Source organism: Talpa europaea (assembly GCF_964194135.1).
Source record: "Talpa europaea genome assembly, chromosome: 8".
Taxonomy (NCBI): Eukaryota; Metazoa; Chordata; class Mammalia; order Eulipotyphla; family Talpidae; genus Talpa; species Talpa europaea.
The window spans coordinates 92,413,596-92,434,257 of record NC_140075.1 but is presented as its reverse complement, the minus strand read 5'-3'; the positions used below and the strand labels follow the sequence as shown (position 1 = coordinate 92,434,257).

The window sequence follows — 20,662 nt, the reverse complement described above, 5'->3', positions numbered from 1 at the left end:
TAAGGTCCTGGAGAGATAATAGTTTCTTTTTTTTTTTTTTTTTAAAGATGTATTTATTTATTTATACAAGCACTGGGTACAGCCAGAAGCGCGGGAAGGGTGAGAGAATTCACTAGAGCCAGAGTGGGGGGCAGAAAAGGCAGATTGACGAAATATACTGCTGAGGAGCGCAGCGGGCGCGGCAGGAGAGGTCTGCGCGCCATGTGGGACCTTCGCAGTCGGCCCGGGATCGAACCGACGCTGCAGAGGCTGCGGGCAGCTTCGCAGCCCAGCGCTCAACCGCTGCACCACCAGGGAGGCCCTGGATAGATATGGTTTCTTTTTTCTCTGACAATGATATACTAGGGTTATCCCCTCCCCTCCAAAGTAGTTTATCATACAAGGGGTGGGAAGACTAGAAAGGCTTTAGTAAAGACTGCTCAATCTGAGTTATTTTATACCATGAATATGTGGTCATAATGGAGAAATCCTGCTTTTTAAACGAGCATGTTTATTGAAAACCTCGTGCAGTTTCCCTTTATTAATCTTTGGGAAAAAGTCTTATCACCTCCCCTATGCTTCAATTCTCTGCTCAAGATGAGTGAGGCCCCACCTAGTTCCTGAAGCCATTCAGTTATTACTGAGACTTTATTAGACAACCAGCGACTAATTCAAAAGGGAAATTCTGAGGTTCTAATAGCCAGCCATCATTCAATCTTCATCTTTTTGCGCCCCAATGCTCCCCCTTTCTCCACATCATATCCATTTGCACTAAGAAAATTTCACAGACTCTAATGTCTCCATTTAAAAGAAGGCCGTGACTGCTTTGAACTTAAAAGAACTGCATATTTCACCAAATCTGCCCCAGGGTACCTTGAACTTCAGTTCAAGAAACTGATTCTGAGTAGTCGCCTTTTCAAAAAGCCTAGGACCACTCCCTGAATTCGAGTTCAAAGGGAAAGTTGTTCCTGGAATAGTTTTCTCTGCCGTGATATGTACTGTGTAGGAAACACACTCCGGCTAGTGGAGAATCTGCGCGTGCTTACCAAGCTCAAGCTCGATTTAGGAATATTATTACACACACACAAATACCCTACTGTCCCCAGAAAACATCAAGGACTCGTAATAACCTCTCCCTGACGCTCCCAATTTGGAAGCTGTCACGTTAACCTTTCAGATCGTACAGTCGTGTTACTTAGGCAGAAAGAGAAACTGGGAGGGTGGCTCAGCTCAGAGCCAAGTCTACATGTTCTCCTGCTAACGACTCCAGATCTACACCCAACACATTCGTCGGACACTAACAGAACTTCTACGAAGCGCCCACCACGGGAACTGAAAGCACTTTCTTCCCAGGAAACCGCTCTTTTCCAGAGAAAATGTTCAAACCCGAGCTCTATCACTTCTCGCTGAACAAAAAGCGTGTGTGCCGGCAAGAGGGGGTGGGAAAGCGTGGCAAGAATTTGCACTGCTCTTACGCCTCCTCCCTCGGAGCGCGCCCAAGTCTGCGGCCTCGGGCTCCGGGACACTTCCCCTCCCACCCGCCGAAGAGCCGCAGCTGCAAGTTGAGAGAAGCGGGCTCTGGGCACGTCAATCACCCGGGTCCTCCCGCCTCCCGTCTACACCTCCCTCCCCTCCCCCCCCAAAAAAAAAATAAAGAGAAAGAAAGGGAAAAGAAGGTAACTAATTTGTGAGCGAGTCCCCGCGAGGGCTTCGCCTCGGCCCGAGGAGGCCGCTCGCCGCGGGCGGCGGGGTCGAGCAGGCGGCCCGACAGCCGCCCGTCGCCGGGTCCTCGCGGCGCGCCCGCCGCGCTCCGGCTCCCCGCACGGGTCGGCGCCGCGCCGGCCCCGCACTTCGCCAGGCCCGCGGCCCGCCGGCTCGGGCCAAAGTTGCGCAAATAGCCCCACAACTGGCAAATACTCACCGGCCGCCGCGGGGACCCGGGCTGCGGAGGTTTTAGGGAGTTTAAGGCAAAGGAGCCGCGGGAAAGGCGGGCGGAGGCGAAGGGGCCGCGGGCTGCAGTGGCGGCGGCGCGCGGCGCTCGGCGCTCGGGCTGGGCTGCGCGGAGAGGCTCCGGCTCTGCCAGGGACTGCGCTGCAACAAAGGACTTCCGCTGCCGCACAGCCGCGCCTGCCGCACCGCACTGAGCCGGCCCCGCTTACGCGGCGACTCCGGGTCTGCCCACCAGTTCGCTGCGGCGTCCGCCAGCCTTCCCCTCCCTCTCGCCCGCCCACCCACTCCGCCGCTGGCTGCTAGGGGCACCCGCGGTCGCCTGTTTGTTGCAACAAGTTTCTGCGTCGGGCTCCGGGGAGGCTGGCGCAACCCGCACCGCGGGGGCCGGCGCGGCGGCGGCCTGACCGCCCCTCGCGCCCCTCTCCCCAGGGCAGGCTCGGGACCTCCTCCTCCTGTTTGCACAGCTGGAAGGGACCCGGCTCCTCCCGACGCCCCGAGGGCGGGATGCGGCGCTCCCACTCCGTGCAGATGTCAGACCCCGACCCCCAGGGCCCGGCTGCCCCGCCCGCCCTCGCGGCACGGCTCCAGCGCTCCGGGGGCGCCGCTCCCCGCGCCCCGTCCCGTGCGCGGCCCGCCCGCTCAGGGGCGCCCATTTCCCGCGCTCCCCCCACCCTGCCTGCCATGGGCCTGTCCCCCTTGGCCCTGAGTCACTTCCCCCGCCGCGCCCCACCCCGCGCCGCCCGCCTCCACCCCCAGACTCCCGCCGCCCGGCCGCCCTGGCCCCGCGCCCTCAGCCGTCGCCCCTCCAACACGCGGGCGCACCCTTCCCCGCCCCCACCCCTGATCTGAGGGGGTGTCCGTGCTTTTGCACACCCTGGGGAAAGTCCCCGGGTCACGCGGTTGTGTGTGGGACGCCAGTGACGCTCTAGCTGGTCTCCACGCTTCCGCCTACAGAGTCACGACTGGGGACCGCCGCGGAGGCGCCCGGAGCGCGGGCCGACCCCCGCCCCGCCACCAGCGCGAGTGAGCGAGCGAGCGAGCGAGCGGGCGGGCGGGCGGGCGGGCGCGCACGTACGCACGCACGCACGCAGGCACGCACACTCCGGCCCCCGCGCCCTTCCTTCCCCGGCGACCCAGCGCGCGGTCACGTGGGCCCATCGCGGGCCGGTCGGCGCGGGAAGCCGCGCGAGAGCGGGCCTCGGGGTGCGTGAGCCGGCGCCTCCGCGTGACGTGCACGGCGCGGGAGCCGCCCCTCCCGCACGGAGGATCCGGCCGGCCGCCGCGGCGGCGTCTGGGTAAGCGACGCGGCCCAGCCCTTGTGGGCTGCTCCGGGTTCAGTCCCTCCCGCCGCCAGCCGCCCGGGGCGGCGGCCGGCAGCTGAGGCGGTCGCGGCTTAGATGCGAGTAGCTGGGGAGAGGGTTGTTTTTGGTCCGTTTGACATGTCAATCAGGGCGCCGGAGGAAAATGGCAACCCTGAGTGAGCGCTGGGCCGAGGAGCTCCAGAGCCACCCTTCGCTGCCCGCACGGGCCGAGACGGGCTGGAAGCCCTCCGCTGCCGGTCCGGGTGCGGCCTCGAGCGGGAAGCCCCCGGGGCCTTCGGCCTTCCCCAGCTCGAGCGCCGACTCCTCCAGTCACGGGGCGGGTCTCCAGGTGCCGCCCGCGAGGTGCTCGGGCTGCCGTCTCCCCTCTCGTCATCCCATTTTGTGATTTACCCCGTTTCTGGTCTAATCGCCCCCGCATATTTTATTTTTCAGTCCTCGCACAATTCTTCCATTTCTTTATTTTTCACATTATATTAATCTCATCTAAAGCAAACCCAGTTTATCTTTTTTTAAAGCTTGCTTCGTCTTTCACTGTCTTCCCCTGGCACTCTTTCTTTGGAGACACCAAGCGACCTAGGCATCCCCTAGCATCCTGTACCTGCGACGTCAAGGCGGCTAACTTGTCTCATAAATTAAGGCCTGTTTTCCTTCAGAGGATTAATTTGGGCATCATTCTCTTGGCAAAGCTATCGATTCACTCTGGATTTTGTCAAGTGTGTAAAATGCACTTGGGAATCACAGATTTTAGAGCTAAAAGGGGCTTTATGGAAAACACAGTTCATTTCTCATTTTACAGATGAAGACACCAGGCCTAAAGAACGCATAGCTTGATGGAGATCTTACATGTCTTGAACTGGTTGCCAGATTCCAGGTGCCTTGGTCTTTTTGAGTCCCAACACTGCAGGACTACCGTGCCATTTTGACCCACTCTGTAGAGACTGACCACCAGAGGTGATTATATTCAGCTTTTAAGAAAGCAGACTTGGCCAGTGTGATGCCTCTGGTATTTTAAGGAGTGAGGTTGGCACGATTTCTAAGTGGAATAGATCCTCCTTGATAGACTTTGGAGCTCTGTCACCACACAGATTCAGCCCTGTTCTCTGCAAGAATGACCAATGTTTGCAGTATCGGTTGCTTCCTTAAGTTAAGGCATCAAAGTCCTTAGCAATCTGGATGTTTTAATTAAGAATGAACTATTAATCCATTATGAGAAATCGACTCCTAAATAGGCAACAGAATACCGATCGCATAGGACATGGTGTAGGTTAGTTCTGTCGCAGAAAGCTATGGAACATTGCGGGGATGATCAACAAGAAAGAAGGAAGGGGCCTCATGTGATTTGCTATACCTTTTTGCCCTGACTGAACGTCTTAATTGGAGATAGTGCAGATGGATTCTACCGAGGTTTGTTTGCTCTTTGTTGAGTACCTATAGAGACTCACTGCTTTTTATAGATGAATTTCGAATTGCCAATAGGGAAGTAGTATTGTTTCCATGTTACAAATGAAGAAACTGGTCTCAGTGATTTACCTGGCTTAGATGCAGTCATTTGCAGTAGAATTTGAGCCTAGATATTTATCTCTCAAGTCCAGTCAGTGCTCTTCTGCATTATATCTTGCTACCACTTGAAGTCAGGAAGGGGATGAGAGAATCGCCTGTGGCTGATTTATTGGCGCCTGTGGTTGCCCAGAGAGGCTGAGCAGGACTTTCAGCTGCCCTCTATGCCTTAGAAAGTGGAGCTGTGTGTTTCCACCCTATCTCCTGAGGGGCATGCAAAGGAGCCAAGCTGTCTGGCTATGGAGGAGGAGCCCAAGAGCCTTGGCTGTAAAATATCCTGCGAGGGTTATGCTGGGAAGTGTTGGGTAATGCCCTCCTGCCACTGAACTAAAGTGATTTATTTACTATGGTCTGTAAGGTGGTGCTGGACCATATTGTTGGAAAAAAAATCTGTCTATTTTAGTAATAATGACCAGAAAGAGTTGGGGATTTTATATTATTACAGTTTTTTTTCCTTGTGTTAAAAAAGCAGTGCAGGTGCTCTTATCTTGATAAACTATGAAGTACTTCCCCACCACTTCCTGTGCCCCCTTTCTGCTTATTTATCCAAAATAACATATGAGCTTCATTCTTTTAAGAGAATACTAAGAAAAATTCTGTTCCGGTTTGTGATTACCAGCAGCATAGGCTATGGAGTTAGACCCACTTTATATTATCTCCTAGTAGCGTGTCCTAAGCCTAGGTTTTTCCTCATCTGTAAAATGGAAACATAGTGAGGATGAAAGGAGACTGTACATAGAGCACTTGACATCAGGCTTGCATATTGTCTCCTCAATAAAATAGTAACTATCGCTAACAAGTAGAACATATAACATCTAGAATATGAAAGGCTGCAGCTTGAACTTGCTTAGGGAGAGTGGAAGAAGAGGAAAAATGAAGCAAACATCATTTTCAGAATTATTGATCAAACCTATTTACTTTCTCTTCACTAGAAGGATTTTTTTTCTTTTAACCATATGTAGAAAAAGTGTTTATAGAATTACTATTTTTAAATTTTTTTCTATTTCATGTCTTCCTTGGTCACAAATCAATCATACGACTTTTTTTTTCTTTTGAAAAATTCTAGGCACTGTTAGCAAAAGATTTTCTCAGCCCATATTTCTGCAACATTCTGTGGCACAGGAAGCATTGGCTCACCTGTATTCACTTATAATCATTCCTGTCTGTATTGTATTCTACGTCTTTCTCCTGACCTTTGAGAAATACAATTTTTATTTTTTAGTGGACAAAAAGAAGAAATACCTCTTGACAGAGTTCTGATTTTTTTTAAGACCCACTAGCAATTTACATTCACTGGTGTTAACATTGTTGTTTGCCTTGCTGTGGTTTTATCCGGCATCCCTCTTGTTTAGATGGGGGTTAGAGGTGTAGTAGGCTGACTGCCAATAGGGAGGGGGCCACAACCTAATGTTTCCCTGTTCCGTAAAGGGTTTCTAGAGCATAACTGCTCTTCCTGTATCGTCTACCACATCTACTTGTTAACCTCTTTTCTTAACATTCTCAGTGATTTTCATAAGCAGATGCCTAGAGTTGTTGCCGATTTTACCTCATAGTATTTACAGATTTGGATTTTCCATATCATTTTTAGGTGTAATGGAGTATAAGAATAAATACCTCTGATTCTAATTACTTTTTAAACAGAAGCCTGAAAATGGTGTGTTCCTTCTCTGCCTGTGGTGTCTTCCTTTCTTCAAGGTGGCTAATTTTAAGTTTAGTTTACAATTAAAATTATAGTTGTTGATTTTTTTCATTGAATGTAATCAGTATAATTCTCGTGTTTTGAGACTTGTAACATTGCTTCTTTTTCTGTAATTTTAGTGTGTGAAATATTCTTGTGTCCTCCTCACTCAGTGTTTCATAGCTGAGGCGTCATATTCAAATCTCCTGAGGAATTTTTTAAACACTCACCTCCAACAATTCTATTTAGGTTACTCTGGAGTAGGACTCAGACATCAGTACAACTCTACAAGGAAAGCTTTACAATACAGTCAGTAATAAGAACCCCAGTCACATAAATGACTTCTGCAAACATTTTTTGTCTAGGCAATACCACAATCTTGTATGAAAGTATCATTAAAAAGTTTTAATCATTGTATAAAAATCTTTTATCTTGTGGCACTTTGAGTATTTGTTTGTATTTATAGCCATGAGTAAGTATCTCAAAAAAGCTGTACACATTCCCTCTGCCAACTTTCCTGTCTCATAGTCTTTTTTTTTTTTTTTAAGATTTATTTATTTATTTATACAAGCACTGGGTACAGTCAGAAGCGCGGGAGAGAATTCACCAGAGCCAGAGCGGAGAACAGAACAGGCAGACTGATGAAATACACTGCTGAGGGGAGCAGTGGGCGGCAGGAAAGGTCTGCTGCACCATGTGGGCTGCTCTGAAGCTGCAGAGGCTTTGGATTGCTTCATAGTGCAGTGCTTAACCCCTTGTGCCACCAAGCAGGCCCTAGAATAGATTTTTTAAAATAAAAATCAAAGATATTGAATATCAAGCTAACATTGAGTTAAATATAGAAACAAAGTTGTTTTACCTAACTTAATTTGAGCTAATCCAGTTACTTTGATTTAGTCAATAAACAGGGTTTTTGTAGTCTCTCTTAAATATCATCAGTAGCCCTATTATAATATACCACTTTGATAATAGATAAGAAGTTTTAAGATGTAATACTCTTATATTTTGGCTCTAATCGGTATTTTACTATAAATTATTAAAATAAAAAGGTTGTTTTTCCATAACCTCTCATACATCTCAACATTTCCACCAAAAGTTCTCAAACTTGTAAGATTTTTAGGCATAGAAGATTTTGGTTATTTCACATACCAGTGAAAACAGAATTGCTGAGCAAAAGCTACATAAAAAGGCTGGCTAATGATTTGCAAAGTAGTTTGTATTAGAAAGTCTTTTTACTAACTTTGTGATGGATTGGCTCTATTGCCCTGAGGTAAAATTTGATGAAAATACCAAAGGCCTATTATTATGTAAATGAGTTTAATGAACCTATTATAAGTTGTGTTTTTTTAAACATATCTGAATTTGTTTCTTTTTATAAACTTGGAAAATTTGCACCTTTCTCCCCACCCCGATTTGATCCAACATATTTGCAAAATCTGCAATTGACAAATACATTGGAAGTTCTACATTGGGGTTTTGTAGAAAGGGCACGAAGTTTAAAGTCAGACTTGAAGTAGTATACTACCAATACCATTTAATACCTAGTAGACTACAATTTTGGGTGCCTTTCCTGACTTCTTTGATCCTGTGATTCCTCCTTTACTATCTCTCAGGATTTGGAAAAGATAGTGTAGGGCACAGGTCCTCAAAGTGTGATCCAAGAACCCCCTAGAGGTTCCTGAAACCCTTTCAGTGGGTCTGCAAGGACCTTCCTCTTGCAAAGCCAAAATCTTTTGAATCAAAATAATATGTGGTAACAAATTTAATAGCAGAAGTAGAGAAAACCTAGCTCTACTTTTTAGAGCAAGATATTAAAAGGACGGGCCCTTCCTGGTGGTTCAGGGGTTAAAGTGTCAGTGCTAGCAAGCTATCACCAGCCACTGCAGCATGAGTTTGATCCCCCGCCAGGGAGCTAACCCACATGGCACAGCAGACCTCTCCTGTCTCATCCCCTGCTCCCCCCAGCAGTGTATTTCAGTACATCCTCCTATACATCCCCACTCAGACTCTGGTGAATCCTCTCACCGCCCCACACCTCTGGCCTACACCCCTGTTCTTCTATGGATAAAGAAATAAATCTTTTTAAAAGTGTAAATAGATCTCAAGAGCAGAACATTTAGAACTGCTGATAAATTGCTGAATAGTTCCTACTGGGACAATTCTGCAGATAAAAAAAATGGGAAAGGCCTCCCCTGGTGGCAAGCAGTGGAGCGCTGGGCTGCAAAGCTGCCCGGAGCCTCTGCAGTGCTGGTTTGATCCCTGGCCCCCAGAGAGGGTCCCACATGGTGTGACAGACCTCTCCTGCCACACCCGCTGCTCCCCCTGAGCAGTGTATTTCGTCAGTCTGCCTGTTCTGTTCCCTGCTCTGGCTCTGGTGAATCCTCTCACCCTCCTGTGCTTCTGACTATACCCAGTGCTTGTATAAATAAAGAAATAAATCTTTAAAAAAAAAAAATGGGGATTTTTTTTTTTTTTAAACTAGCAGAGGACATTGGAGAGATAGCCAGCAGAAACTGGAATGCCGTCCACACTTGGAAGAAGGCAACAGCAGTAATTGCATTTCCATTTTTATGACTTTGAGCCAAAGAGAAGGCTCCAGTTGGTGACATGACAAAATGCCTAAAACTGGGATGATAACCTCTAATTTTACCTGCCTGAGGAAGAGGAGAGAGTTTAGAGTGACCACACAGCTAGAAAGTAAAGAGAAAAAATGTCAGTCTTGGACCCCAAATACATATATAAACTCACATCAAATCTCTTGCTGACCTCTTAAACTCACACATTTGTTTGAGCAGCCTCCAGAGAACACCCTTAACGCTAAAAAATACTGAGCCTGGAATTTTAAGTCCAGCCAAGTTAGGTATCTGCAAAAGCATCAATTCTCTTGGGTATTAAAAATGTAGAATCTTCATTGTAGTCATCACAATGTCCATGCTATGACCCAAAAAGACTACTAGATATGTAAAGAAACAGTAATGATCACTCTGATCAATGGAGATTCACCCCAAGATGACTCACAGGTAGGATTCAGTGGAGATTTATTTATTTATGCATAAAAGAACTGGGGTACAGACTAGCGATGTGGGGGGGAGGGGTGTGAGTAGATTCACCATAGACAGAGTAGGGAGCAGAACAGGCAGATCTACTGAAATACACTGCTGAGGGGAGCAGGGGGCAACTCAGGAGAGTCTTCTGTGCCATGTGGGCAGCTCCCTGGCCAGCCAGGGATGAAGCTTGAGCTGCAGAGGCTGCAGATAGCTTCTCAGTGCTATGCTTAACCCTTGCACCACCAGGGAGGCCCCTAGTGGAGAAGATTTAAAGTAGATTTAGGACAAAATAAGGTTGTAAATGTATGGACAGATAGGAAATCTCAACAGAGAGATGCTAAAAAAAGGTGAAATGTTACTCAGCAATCAAAAAAGATAAACCCATGCAGTTTGCAGCAACATGAATGGAGCTAGAAGGGATCATGCTCAGCGAAATAACTCAGAAAGAAAAAGAAAAATACCGGATGGTCTCACTCATAGCAGGAATTTAGAAAACCTAAATAAAGGACCAGGAAAAAGACTGATTAATACGAAGTAAAATCAAAATCAACAAGCAACTGTAAACTAAAGATATACTATGGCGGGGGCAGAGGGGGAGTGGTGAGTGGGGAGAGGAAGGATTAGGGTCAAAATAAGGGAGGGTGCAATTGTATGGGGAATATAGCCAAAATGAAAATGCATACATTGTGCAAAAATGAAAAATGATGTAAGAATTATATAAAATATTTTTAAAAAAGCAAAATGAAAATTTAGACCAAAAATCATACCTAAAATAAATGCACTGAATAGACTGAACAGATTAATAGATTAGCGATGGTGACAGTTAAAATAAGGATTAGTAGAAACTGTATCATTTGATACAAATAAATTTGGTCCAACCAAGTTATCCATAAACCTTAATGTCCTATATTAGTGTCAGGGATGATTATTTCAGCTTTCTTTCGAGGACTGAATTTACCTCCTCTCCCTGCATGTGGACTGACCTAATAGTTGTGAGTCAATGCCATCTGAAATAGTACTCATTCTTTCACCTCAGCCATTTCCTGTCCACTGTCGAAAGAGCTCTCTTTTCTCCATGGCTAACTGCTGCACTTAAACTTTTAATTGTATTTTTTCTGGTTTCTAGAGATTCTACCCTTCCTGAGCCTGAGTCTTAGATCTGCAGCTCACTGTGTACTGTCCTATCTGCAGCTACTTTTTAACGTCTTCTTGGAGTCATATGTTTTGTTCTTGCTGCTTTCCCAAACTTGTCAGAGGTCACCAGAAACCTCTTAGTCACCACACTTAGGGTTATTTGTAATAGATGTCATCCTCTGTAACATTCTACACCATTGCCACCTCCGACGAAAGTTCTCTCCTTTCCTTCATCTCCCTTAAATTCAGTGACACTATTGTTTACTTATTTCCCCTCTTCTGTCTTATTGTATCTTTTCTGTGTTTTTCAAGGATTCATTCTTAGCTTCTTTTTCTCTTATTTCACTCTACAGTCGGTTCATGTCAGAGGGCCACCTCCCTCTCTAGTCCTGCACTATCTGGAGCCCCAGTCCTGCATAGTCTCCACTGATAACTAGACCTTTCTACTCAGATATTCTAGAGTAAATACCTTGAACTCACTGTGTCCAAATTGAAATGTCGCTTACCAAGCCAGCTACTATGCTGCTTCTCTGGTATTCTGGAACTCTCCCTTTATTTCATTACCCAGCACATGGCAGTTAGTCTGCCATGACCTGAAGGAAAGAATAAATTCTTCGAATTACCTGAGCTGAAATTCTGGGACACCTTTGACTTGATCTCTGTAGCCAACCACATCCAGTCTGCCAATTCATGTCAGAGGGTATCTTGTATTCCTTCTTCCCACTGCTGCTGCTTGGATATTGCAGTAGACATCTTGCTAGTCCTCCTTTCTCCATGTCTTTCCCTTGCTAATCTTTTACATATGTTGCTGTTAGAGCAGTCTTGATTCACAGGCCTGATAATGGTGATGAAGATGATAACTGGTATTTACTGGACACTTACTATGGCCCCACTATTTCTACGTGTTTCTATGCATTATCTTACTAAATCTATATAACAACCTGTAAATACTGTAATTATTCATATTTTATAAATGAAACCAAGACCCATACTTAACCAGAGGGTTAAGCATCTTGTGAAGTTAACACAGTTTTTCAAATGACAGCTGGAATTTTAACCCAGGTTGTCCAAGCTTTGACTACTATAGTGTTCTCCCTCCCACAGAAAACATTTTAACATAATTCTGTCAACACAACTGGAGTGCCTTTTACTTTTACATTCAGCACCCTAGGTGAGCTGACACCCCCCCCCCCATTATTCCCATTTGTTTCTCTATGCCAAAAGGAATTCTTCTGATATTTATATGTTCATGCTCCTCCCTGTAATTTTATTCATTTTTTCCTGCCGGGAATGCTGTGTTCCCTTCTTTATCTAAATTCAGTTCAAATGGTTTATATTCCATTGGGTTGCCTGTAATTTCTCTCTCCTCTGTAGCATGTTCTCTGAACTGCTCTTGCAGCACTTACCGCTTCTACTTCCTGTTTCATGTTTTATCTCTCCTATTGGCCTGTAATCATCTTGACTGCAGCATCAATGTAATTTTTTCTGTCCCCGTACCTTATACAGTGCATGTTCTCCAGTGATTTTTCTTTGTTAAATTCCTTTTCAAGAGATATTTGTTCAATAACTGAAGAATTTAACTATTAGTCATAGACCATTAGCCACAAGATTTTTGTATATGCAGCTTTTTAGTGTGCCATTTCTCACTTCCATGTGGTTCAGTAGTTCATTAGACTAATACACAACATATACATGGAAAGAACTGGTGAAATGTTTATGATATAATGGGGGTTTTGAACATAATTTTGTAAGGCTGGCTAGGTTAAGGTACTTCAATTTGAACATTTCTGAGTCTAAGATACACATTTTTCACAGACAGAAATCTCTAATATAGAATTTTATTTTGGTTTTTTAAATTTCCCTATAAGTTGGTAGTATCTTAGGGTCTGGGGAATGTGGTAAATACAAATGGTGAATTTGTTAAAGGGCCTTTTGGAGCAATACCCACAATTTGGATTTTTGTTTATATTTTTAGAAGATAGTCTTAAGTTTCTCTAGGTTTTGTTACCTTATTTCTTTGTTGCTTAAAGGCTTTTAGAATGACATGTGAAAGTTTTGTTTTTTTGTGGGGGAGTAATAGGAGAAACTTATGTTTGAATGAGTAGAATTTTTTCAATTAATGCACGAGTGTAGAATTTCTCAAGTACAATGTTATTTACATAAAATTTTAAAACATGCAAAATAATCTTACACCTTGTAAAAGGATATAAACGTAAGTAAGGATGTGATGATATATAGGAGAGCCATAAACACCACATATTGGGTGATGGTTGCCTTGGGAGGCAAGATGGGTGGTGGTGGTAGGGGAGTAAATGAGAAAGAGATGTCGGGGGATCTCTGCTATATTTGTAATGTTTACTTTCTGTGGTCAAGTGTGGACATTTGTTACATTATTCTTTGAACCTACTTATCTGTCTGAAATATTTTATAATTTTAAAAAATGAGAAGGGAAAAAGGAATATGTGTTTATGATGTTAAACTTCAATAAAAGGGTTTTTTTTTTTTTAGTTCAAGCGGCATAGTTAGTCCCACCCTTAACACCCTGCTCCCTGTTTGCATTCCCAGAAACAAACATTTTACTCATTTCTCTGAAGCTTTCCAGAGAACTATATATAAACAAGAGTATGTTCTTACATAAATTCTTACCCCACCTTTAAAAATAAAATAACCAATCTTTTATATAAACAGTACTTTTTATGCAATTGTATACTTTTTAAAATTATTATTTTTTTAAGATTTATATATGCATACAAGAACTGGGGTGTAGGCCAAAGGTGCTGAGGTGGGGTGGTGGTGAGAGGATTCACCAGAGAGAATGGGGAACAGAACAGGCAGATCTGCTGAAATACACTGCCGAGGGGAGCAGCGGGCAAGACAAGAGAGAGTGTGCTGTGCCATGTGGGTCAGCTCCCTGGATCAAACTCATGCCACAGTAGCTGGTGATAGCTTGATAGTGCTGAGACTTTAACTCCTGCACCACCAGGGAGGCCCTCTTTTTAAAATTAATGTATTTTGGGGATTATTTCATATCAGAATACTAGATACGTAATTTTAATAAAAATATATTTAAGTTTTTATTAGTAATAACTACATTTATCTTTATCAGTTATATTCTTGACTATCCACTAATAAGTAAATTTTTTTTCTCTGTGACATTTGCTTAACCAGCAGGAAACCTGGGTTTCTCTCTGATTCCTCTTTCCAAATATTACAGAGGCCTTGATGTGTAACTAGACAGGGTCCTCTGGTTTGTGGGTTATGTTCCCTCTGGTAGGTGGAGAGGAAGGACATTTGGGCTCTTGAGCCCAGTGCCTTGCTTTGAATCCCCTTTTCTGTCACTTACTAGCATTGTGAACTTGGGTAAATTAACTCTGTGCTGATTCATTGCTTCATCTGTAAAATGCATTGAATAGTCCCTTTTGCACAGAATTGTTTATGTATGTATTTATGTATTTATTTAAATATTTATTTATTTATTTATGCAAGCACTGGGTACAGTCAGAGTCGCGGGAGGGTAAGAGAATTCACCAGATCCAGAGCGGAGAGCAGAATGGGCAGAGTGATGAAGTACACTGCTGAGAGGAGCAGCGGGCGGCAGGAGAGGACCCTCACCCCGTGGCCGGAGATTGAACCAGTGCTGCAGAGGCTGCTGACAGCCTCGCAGCCCAGTGCTCAACCGCTGCACCACCCAGGAGGCCCTCCTTTTGCATAGAATTGTATTGAAGATTAAATGACACAAAGTCTCTGACACATAGGAAGTACTATCAAGTGTTAGCTGTTTTTATATTATTAATCACTCAAGCAGTTTGCTGCTTACACTGCTGCCATTCTCCTTACAAATAACCCCACACTCTCATTAGTGACTTCCGTAGACCTTGGCCTCTCTGTCTACTGAGGAAATTTAATTTTTTTAGGATTTGCTTTTTCAGTGGAGGTTCTCCCAACCCTCCCTCTTCCATCCATTATTGCCCTTTATACCAAAACCCCCATCTCTCCTAAATCATCAGGGCTCTCTGCACAGGATGGGTGGGTAGTGAGTATAGCTACCTCCCATCTGCCTGAAACCATGGCTCTCTTAGATGTCATTGGTTGTCACACTAGACTTTACCAGAATTCTTTGTGCGTTCTTTCTCATGCATGATTTTTTTCCCCATGAAACCATTTGGTACCAACCTATATTCTGCTTCCTTCAGGAACCTCCGTGCTTATATATGTCTAATTCAGGATTTAGATTCTTTCCCATGAGACCCCTGGATGAGGCTTAGCATCTACTTTGAGGGTTCCTGAACTTAGTGTGTCTGCTAAGTTTCTGAGACATTTTATGATAGGAGGCTGGTGTTGCCTGATTACACAGATGGTCCGTAAGGATCACTGACCACCATAGCCCAGCCAGAACACTTTGTTGTGTTATTAACATTTATAGCTAATATTTGAATAGAGTTTCCACTATAAGGTGCTTTTCCTGTAACTCACCACATTTAACTCTGAGGCAGTGATCAGTATCTCATTCCTATTTTTCCAGTGAGGAAACTAAGAACTAGAAACTTTGTAATTGTGTAGATAAAAAGTGACAGGCGTTCCCTTATATCACTCATATCAAGTTACCCTCTTACCAGATAAAGAAGAGCATATTTTATATTTTAAGCAGAGTTGATATCAGTTGTCATGATGGATTAAGTACTAGGTATAAGTTGAAATCAGCAATACTGAAAACTGTTGAATGATTTCATTTAAAACTAGATCTCCTTGTACTCTAGGTCTGTATGAACTGTAGCCAATTTTACAAAAACAAAAAAACACGTATTTTGTTTTTTTTCTTAGAGCCACAATGGACACAGCTAGCCATAGCCTTGTCCTTCTGCAACAGCTCAACATGCAACGAGAATTTGGTTTTCTGTGTGATTGCACAGTTGCTATCGGAGATGTTTATTTCAAAGCCCACAGAGCAGTGCTTGCTGCTTTTTCTAACTATTTCAAGATGATATTTATTCACCAAACAAGGTAAGGATGTGCTTTTATAAATCAGAAGTATTTTTAATATTGTGTTATTAGCCTATTATAACATCATTTTGGGGATTCTTTGTTATGGGGTCACTAATAAACAAAACATTTTTTATTAATTTCTTTACACATGAGTAATTAAACTAGGCGTATAGGATCTATGGTGGAAGATAACAATGAAAACAACACAACTAAAATTTATTGAACGCTTATCCCACAGTAAAGAATTTACCTAATGTAAATTCTCCTGTAATTCTTTCTGTTTTAGAAAAAAGGAAACTAAGAATGAGTGTTAAGTAACTTACCCATTCAGGATTATACAGTTAATAAGTTATATACAGCTAATAAGTTCAAATGCAGGTCTTATGGTCTTAAAGGTCTGTGCTCTTAGTCACTAAGTTGTTGATTTCTATTGTATTCACTTTCACAGGAAGATTTCAGTACCATAATTCTGCCCACCTTATATTCAGTGTCATAGGTCTTTGTTTCATTTTTTAAAAAATTTTTTGAATTTGGGTTATCCAAACATGATAAGTATATATAGAGAGGGCAAGAAAGTGTTACTCAGATTCTGAACTTATAGTAAGAATAGTTTTCATCCGTCCTAGATTGACAGTGATAGAACACTTTTTTTTAAAGACCTTACATAAAATACTTAAGAGACAGCCTCCATTGTACATTTTTATTTAATTGTTCTTTACTTCAAATGTTTTTTATGTACATACTTGTCATCCCCTGTATAGGATCTCCTTTACAGGTTATGTTATATTCCCTGCCCTCAAAAAATTCATAGTAGTTTAATTGATCTCTCTGTGCCTCAGTCTCCTTCTCTGTAAAACACTGCACCCACCCCATTATATTGAGACTATTAGATGGTTTAATATTAAAATGCTTAGAATAGGGCCTCCCTACTGGCGCAGGTGGTTGAGCGCAGCGCTGTAAAGCTGTCCATAGCCTCTGCAGTACCGGTTTGATCCCCACCAGCCGCGGCGCAACCCACATGGCGCGGCAGACCTCTCCTGTCTCACCTGCTGATCCCCTTACCAGTGTGTTTCCATCAGTCTGCCTGTTCTGTTCCCCACTCTGTCTCTGGTGAATTCTCTCACCCTCCCGCACCTCTGGCCTGTACCCCGGTTCTTGTATAAATAAATAATTCTTTTAAAAATAAAAATAATGAATAAAATGCTTAGAATAGAACTTTATGATGTTAACTGCTATTGTTAATAATTAATGTGATAAGTCTATAATAGAAATGTTATACAAGGTAGAGTGGAGAGTCGGTAGCCCTATTGGAACAAATTTTATAGCAGCCCTGGGTCTTAAAGGATCAGGAATTTTTCAGGTATAGGGAAATGCAAAAAAGGTACATTGCATAAAGAGGGGGACAAAAATGCATGAAAACATGCAGATATGAACTAGACTAGCACATTTAGAAAACAGAGTAGTTAGAATGGCTGAATATGTGTTACAAGGGGAGAGGAGGTTGGAGTGAGGGATGGGCCATGGGTAGCATTTTCTGTCATGCAAAAGAGTTTCCTGTATAACCTAAGTGTCAGTGTAGAAACTGGATTAGAAACATTACTTTCACATCAGTGTTATCCGAGAACTGTGAGTTGGTTTCCCATCAAAGCACCCTCTGTGTACCAGGCACCATGCTTAACTGTATCCAGGAGGTACAGAAGTGGCAGGTCCGCTCTGTGGTATCTCTGTTGAGCATCTAAAAAACCCCTCAGTTAACAGAATTGTGTACTGATACATATATTTAAAAAAAAAAAAAAACTTGCCATAGACGTGGAAGTAGGTGGTTCAGTACTAAGAGTGGAACCCAAGAGGGAATCCTGTGATACCAGGACTAAAGAAATGGATTGCCAGCATGCTGCCACCCACTTCATGCTGGTGCATTGACACAAACTTCTACCTCAGGAAAGGTAGATCCATTGACTGATTCCATTGTTCTTTGACATCCAGCACTTTCTCAGGTAGACTTAATCTTCATTTTGTAGGGTGTTTCCTGATTTCTTGTTATAATAATATCTACCATCTATTATCTGAATTCTAAATTCATATGTAAAAATTGGGCTTTTGGGTTATCTTAAAGCTTTTCAAAGTTATGCTTGCTTTTATCTGTGATTTAAAGAGTAGATGTTTCAATATAGTTTGGAAGCCAAAATAAGGTAATCATAATTTAAATTCTAAGTATTAATCAATTTCAGTGGATCTTTTACATTTTCATAATATTTCTTATTGTGGCAAAATATATATAACATAATTTGCCATTTTAACCATTTTTAATTGTACAATTCTGTGGTGATAATTAAATTCACAATGCCATGCAACCATTACAACTGTACATTTCTGAAACTTTTCATTACCTCAAACATAGACTGTGCCCATTAACTTCTGTCCCCAAAACTCCTGTTTGCTTCTAATTTGCTTTCTGTCTCTCTGAAATTTGCTTGTTCTAGATATTTCTTATAAATGGCATTACAAAAAAATTTTCTTTTTGTATCTGGCTTATTTCACTAAGCATAATGTTTTCAAGCCTCATCCACGTTGTAGCATGTGTCAGAATTTCCTTCTTTTTTGTGGTTGAATACCCCATTATATGTGCCACATTTTGTTTATACATCATCTGTTGATGGATAACTGGGTTGTTCCCACCTTTTGGCTAATGTAATGGACATTGGTGTACAGGTATTTGTTTTCAATTCTTTTGATAAATATATGCAGTAGATTGTTAAGTTCCTCAAGAACAGGGTACCTATTCATTGTTTTTCTGCCCCCTGGCCATCTAGTATAGTACATATAACTTAGGAGTCATTGAGCTCATCAAAATGCCTGTGTTCACTAACTGTAGACGGTAGATTGAATATATAAAGACTTGTTGCTGGATCACAAAACAGATATACCATGAAAGTTCAAGCTTTATTTGCTCTCTTTCATCAAGGCAGGTTGCTAAGTTTGAACCTCCTAGTAAGAAATTGTTTTAGCCTAAGACCATTCTGTTAACTAGAAGGCCAACTGGGTTATTTCATTTTCTGTGGGTCTTTTTTTGTTTGTTTTTAACAGTGAATGCATAAAAATACAACCAACTGACATCCAACCTGACATATTCAGCTATTTGTTGCACATTATGTACACGGGGAAAGGGCCGAAACAGATTGTGGATCATAGTCGTTTGGAGGAAGGGATTCGATTTCTTCATGCGGACTACCTTTCTCACATTGCAACTGAAATGAATCAAGTGTTCTCACCGGAGACTGTACAGTCCTCAAATTTGTATGGCATTCAGATCTCAACAACCCAAAAAACGGCTGTCAAGCAAGGACTAGAGGTCAAAGAAGCTCCTTCCAGTAACAATGGAAACAGAGCTGCTGTTCAGGGTGACCACCCCCAGTTGCAGCTTTCTCTTGCAATTGGGCTGGATGATGGCACTACAGACCAGCAGAGGGCCCATCCTGCCACCCAGGCCTTGGAGGAGCACCCGAAGCCCCCAGTGTCCATCAAGCAGGAAAGATGTGACCCAGAATCTGTGATCTCTCAGAGCCACCCTTCACCTTCTTCGGAAGTGACAGGTTCTACTTTTACCGAAAGCAGCATCAAAATACACTTATGCCATTACTGTGGGGAACGTTTTGATTCCCGTAACAACCTAAGACAACATCTCCATACACATGTGTCTGGATCCCTCCCATTTGGTGTCCCTGCTTCCATCTTGGAAAGTAATGACCTTGGTGAAGTGCATCCACTTAATGAAAACAGTGAGGCTCTTGAATGCCGCAGGCTAAGCTCCTTCATCGTCAAGGAGAATGAACAGCAACCTGACCACTCAAACCGGGGTACCACAGAACCTTTGCAGATTAGTCAAGTGTCTTTGATCTCCAAAGACACTGAACCAGTAGAATTAAACTGTAATTTTTCTTTTTCAAGGAAAAGAAAAATCAGCTGTACCATCTGTGGTCATAAATTTCTGCGAAAGAGCCAATTGCTAGAACACATGTATACACACAAAGGTAAACCTTATAAATATAATCGATGCCAAAGGTTTGGTAATGCATTAGCACAGAGATTTCAACCGTATTGTGACAGCTGGTCTGATATCCCCCTAAAAAGTTCTCGTTTGTCGCAAGAACAGTTAGACTCATCTTGTGCCTTAGAGTCAGAACTCACACAAGAAAATGTGGACACTATCCTAGTTGAATAGCAGTTTCTTCTTCAGAGTTTTTATATCAATTCTGAAATAGAAAATTCATCTGCATATTTTCATTTATAAATTATTTTCCTCCCCACATTCTATTGGCTTTTATTATCCATAGTGTTACAAATGTACATATTAGGTCTTATTGTAAAATATATTAATACATGGCTGTTAAAAGTGAACCTTCAGTTGGAGTTGTGAATGTTTCATAAATTAAATTGTAACTTAGAAATCAGTGTAGAAATGTGGAACTTTAGAGTGAATAGTTAATAGAATTTCTAAGTTTTTCCAGGTTAAATAATCAGTAAAATCAAATTGAATAGAAAATAAATGAAATCTTTTTTAAAGAATATTCTAGACTATAACTTTTGGCTAACTATTCACATGAATTGAGCCCTTCTGAGAATTATTTTAAAATATTTTCTGCCACATAGGAAATCAATAATTATTTTAATGTATAACTACAGTTATAATGTATAAAAAGTTTATTTTAAGGTCTAGCTATACCAAATCATGAGTAGTCTTAAAATTACTTTTTACTTACTAGCCCTACAATATCTTATATGGTTTTTATTTATTTTTTAACTTTGAACCACCTCATTTTTTACTAAAAAGGGAGTATAGTCAGACACACAAAAAAAATCTTAGCGTAACAGTAAGATACATAAACATAGATAAGCATACAGAGACAGATTCAGATAGCCCTGTGTTGTCTAATATCCCAGTGTTAATACATTAATTGGGAGTGTTTTTTAAAAACCTTGAAAGCTATTTGAGATTTTTATGATCAAAGTTT

The 20,662-nt window shown here is 42.6% G+C and overlaps 1 protein-coding gene across 1 annotated transcript; it reads left to right on the top strand.

Annotated features, from left to right (window-relative positions):
- Positions 1-15,495: 15,495 nt before the first annotated feature.
- On the top strand, positions 15,496-19,872 carry ZBTB25 (zinc finger and BTB domain containing 25; the record flags this gene model as incomplete). Its single annotated transcript, XM_084239832.1, has 2 exons — positions 15,496-15,668; positions 18,738-19,872. 2 exons carry the CDS (start codon positions 15,496-15,498, stop codon positions 19,870-19,872), a joined length of 1,308 nt encoding a protein of 435 aa, XP_084095958.1.
- Between the last annotated feature and the right edge of the window lie 790 nt (positions 19,873-20,662).